The following is a 3,348-nucleotide window of genomic DNA, read 5'->3' on the forward strand; positions in this document are numbered from 1 at the left end:
ACCGGGCGAACGTATACTCCCCGCCCCACACCAGGCGTTGGTATATTCTACGCCCCACACCAGGCGTTGGTATAATGTCCGTCTGACCAAATTTAGTTTTTCCACCGTAGGATCACACACCACATTAAACTCAAAATTTGGTCTTTTTTTCCATCTTTGATCTTTGGTTTTACTCGCACCACTGCATTTGCTCTTAGGCATTTTAGACTTGGAGAAAAAAATTCTTTATAGCTGAAACACAGTCATTACCAATTGTAGAGAGCTAAAGCAATTTCATCCCTCCCCGAAGATATTAGCATGTTATTTTCATCACTTGATGAATCAATTCATTTCTTATTAAAAAAAGGTGGATGTGATAAGGGCAGCCAGTTTGGGGCTGCCACTTAGATTTGTTGTCCTATAAAAAGGAGTTTTAAAAGGAACACATAACCCGCCATTGTTCCCCGAAGAAATCTTCTCTTGTTCGTTCCTCTCTCTCTCTCTTGTCTGTCTCTCATGGCTCAACGAACACCATTTCAGATAACACAACAAAGGAGGGATAACTGGGTTACGGGAGTGTTTTCAAGGTCTCGAAATGCTTCGGCAGCTCAAGCAAGAGACGATGCTTATGAGGTTAGGGAAAAGCAGAGAGCCTGGCGTGATCGAGTCGAATCAAGATTCAAAGATCACCGAGGAAGGATTGTATACAATGAACATATGTAAGTTTATTAATCCTAGATCTGATTTCTCTTTTAATCTAATCTTTTATATTTGTCAAAATTTAGTCCGATTTGTTTGTTTTCATCTTTTTCGTGTTAATCAATAATCGGTTTGATTGATTTAAGTTGATCAAGATTCGAATCAAGTGTTGTCCTGTTTTAGGAAATCTTTGATGTTAAGAACTTGATTTTGCGACCTAATTTTTGGTTTGTGTTGGTGGTGGAGTTTGAGAGAGAACTGGATTTCTAATTAGTGAAATTGAGTCGGTTAAAGGATCGGATTAGGTCAATTGAGAATCAAATTAGGCTTATGAAGTGGTGATGGAGAAGTTTAAGAGAGATTTTTGTTATTACTGCTGTAGAAGCAGCAAGCCTTCAAAAAAAGAAAAAACTGTAGAAGCAGCACTGGTGTGGTGGTGGAGATGTTTTAGATGGCTGTGGTGGTGGTGGTGGTGGTGTGGTTGGCGGTGCTCATGTAGGACTTGGTGGTACGGATTTGGTGGTGTTAGTCATTTATTTTTCATAATTTTCATGTTTTTTTGAAATATGACATGGATTCCTTTGTGTTGATGGCTTGGTGCTCAAAATTTGTACCAGTAAATATTGTTCTCTTAAGGTTATTGTTGTGTTGTTGCTTTTTACTTTGTGCCGCAGGATTAAGATGATATATTAGGACATGTGACTTTAGTTTCCATCATTGTATGCTTCTGATAGTGAAATGCCTTCGGAGTGACTTAGTGCAATCACAGTTAGTGTGGGCAGCAGCGCAGGTTGCTTAGACTTAGAAGACTGCACTAATAAGTGCCGGCAGGATAAGTGGGTCTTTGTTGATACTTGCGCAAATATTTCTGCTGCAGTATTTTTGATTTTTCATTAGTGTTTGTGTTGGTGGTGGTGTTAGCCGTTCATCTTGTATCACAGCTATAGTGCTTCTACCAGTTATACGGCATTTCAACCAGTTGTCGATATAATCTTTACTGAAATGGTGTCCCTGTTACTGGTCTTTGTGTTTTATTTCTGTTTTCCCCCACTTCAACAAATGACTCCAGTATTTTCTTCTAAGCTGTAAAATAAGGATTCTGAAGTGAGATATAACATACATGCTCTCACTCCATGTTTGAGGATTTAAAAAAATTGTGACAAGTTATGTAGTAGTGGAAGTTCTTTCCTTTAGGTTAGGATATAGTTTCGGCAAATGTAGTTGAATATGGTGTTAATGTTGGTGGTGGCCACACCACTTGTGGTATATTGGTGGTGATTTGCAGTGTGTGTTTGTTGCTGGTGATTGATTTGGGTTCCAAGAATCAAAATGTGCTTTTGGTTTAGCAATTTCTGGTGATATGTGTTTCCCATAGCTTGTTTTCTTTGTGTTTTGGTATTCGTGCTTAGTTATGTTTCTGTTGTTGGTGCTAAGTGTACTGCTTCCTTAGATGTTGCTTGTTCTTAATGTACAACTTGCTGTTTCCTTGCTTCCTTTGTATTGGTTGTTGCTGGTGTTGGGTAGTGGTGGCGGCCTTATTGTTGTTGTTGTTGGTTGTGGTGGGTAATTAGTAGGTAGATGAATACTGAGAACCTGCGGGACTGTGCTGATTTCGGAACGCCATTTCTTGCTTATAATGTTTGCAGACAAGGTTTACGAAAGTTTGCAAGATTTGTGAGAGCATATTTGGAAAGTGAGTGCCCGAACATGATTGTGGTGACAATGCCCGTTAAGGTATGTCCCCACATCTCCTTTTTTCTGAATCAATTTTTCAGCTTTTAATTATTTTCCCTTGTTCAATTTTTTCTTTTTTTTGTATAGCGAACAAGAGGACATGTTTTCCAGGTTCGTGAGTATCAGGGTCATACTTTTCGAAATCACAAGGTAAACTTCTTATGAATCATAGGATTTTCATTAATATTTTCTGTCCAGGTGACTTGTTTATATTGGTAACTATGAGGTGCAGAATCAGTATATATTGTTAGTTTACTCTTTTAGTTTTCCTTTTTGTTTTGCTGCAGGAAATGAGTGATGCAATGCGCTCCATAGTGGACAACGAGGGAAGGCGTTTGGATTATGTGATGCACCTTGGAGATGAAGTTGGATTTGCTGGTGGGATCGTTAATGAGTATGCTATGCGTACAGACACTTCTGTAGACCAGCTATAGACCCCTCTCACCTTAGACTATACGTATACTCACATCAACTGCTGTTACATATGATGTTATATGGCCGCCTGGTCTCTAAATTCCTGGTATCTGACTGTAATTTTGTAAATTTTCCTTCGTTATCTGATCGAGGAACTAGAAAGGTGCCTATAGCATTCTGTTATTAAAACATAACACAACTTTGGGTTTCATACAAAACAATACATAATATACTACTAGTAGAAATTTCAGACACAACTTCTAGCTAGAACTGTCTCTCTATCATGTATTCTTTTTCTCCAGTCACTCTGCTTTAGTATTTTGCTGCATTAGAGTGTTTAGAGTCTTTACATCTGTGTCATGTATGTCCCTGCTTCTTAGCTGAAGGAACAAAACTTGGAAAGTGGAACTCCAGTCCAGTGCATTATATAATAGCAGGAGCAGCAGCAGCTATGAAACTCTTTTCCTCAATGATACAAAGGAGAATTAAAACTAGTAGGTACATATAGAGTAGTTTGTCACA

At 38.6% G+C, this 3,348-nt stretch overlaps 1 protein-coding gene across 1 annotated transcript; it reads left to right on the plus strand.

Annotated features, from left to right (window-relative positions):
• Positions 1-444: 444 nt before the first annotated feature.
• On the plus strand, positions 445-3,084 carry LOC113333906. The gene is made up of 4 exons (XM_026580274.1): positions 445-698; positions 2,325-2,412; positions 2,500-2,562; positions 2,700-3,084. Exons 1-4 carry the CDS (start codon positions 496-498, stop codon positions 2,844-2,846), a joined length of 501 nt encoding a protein of 166 aa, XP_026436059.1. The 5' UTR covers positions 445-495; the 3' UTR covers positions 2,847-3,084.
• Positions 3,085-3,348: the final 264 nt, after the last annotated feature.

The sequence above is a fragment of the Papaver somniferum genome, unplaced genomic scaffold (genome assembly GCF_003573695.1).
Source record: "Papaver somniferum cultivar HN1 unplaced genomic scaffold, ASM357369v1 unplaced-scaffold_135, whole genome shotgun sequence".
Lineage (NCBI taxonomy): Eukaryota > Viridiplantae > Streptophyta > Magnoliopsida > Ranunculales > Papaveraceae > Papaver > Papaver somniferum.

Bases quoted from the DNA above. Each gene is read 5' to 3' on its own strand.
- LOC113333906 (XM_026580274.1), top strand. From the start codon at position 496: ATGGCTCAACGAACACCATTTCAGATAACACAACAAAGGAGGGATAAC. The intron at 2,413-2,499 runs GTATGTCCCCAC...TTTTTTGTATAG, and splicing joins TGGTGACAATGCCCGTTAAG to CGAACAAGAGGACATGTTTT. The intron at 2,563-2,699 runs GTAAACTTCTTA...GTTTTGCTGCAG, and splicing joins ATACTTTTCGAAATCACAAG to GAAATGAGTGATGCAATGCG.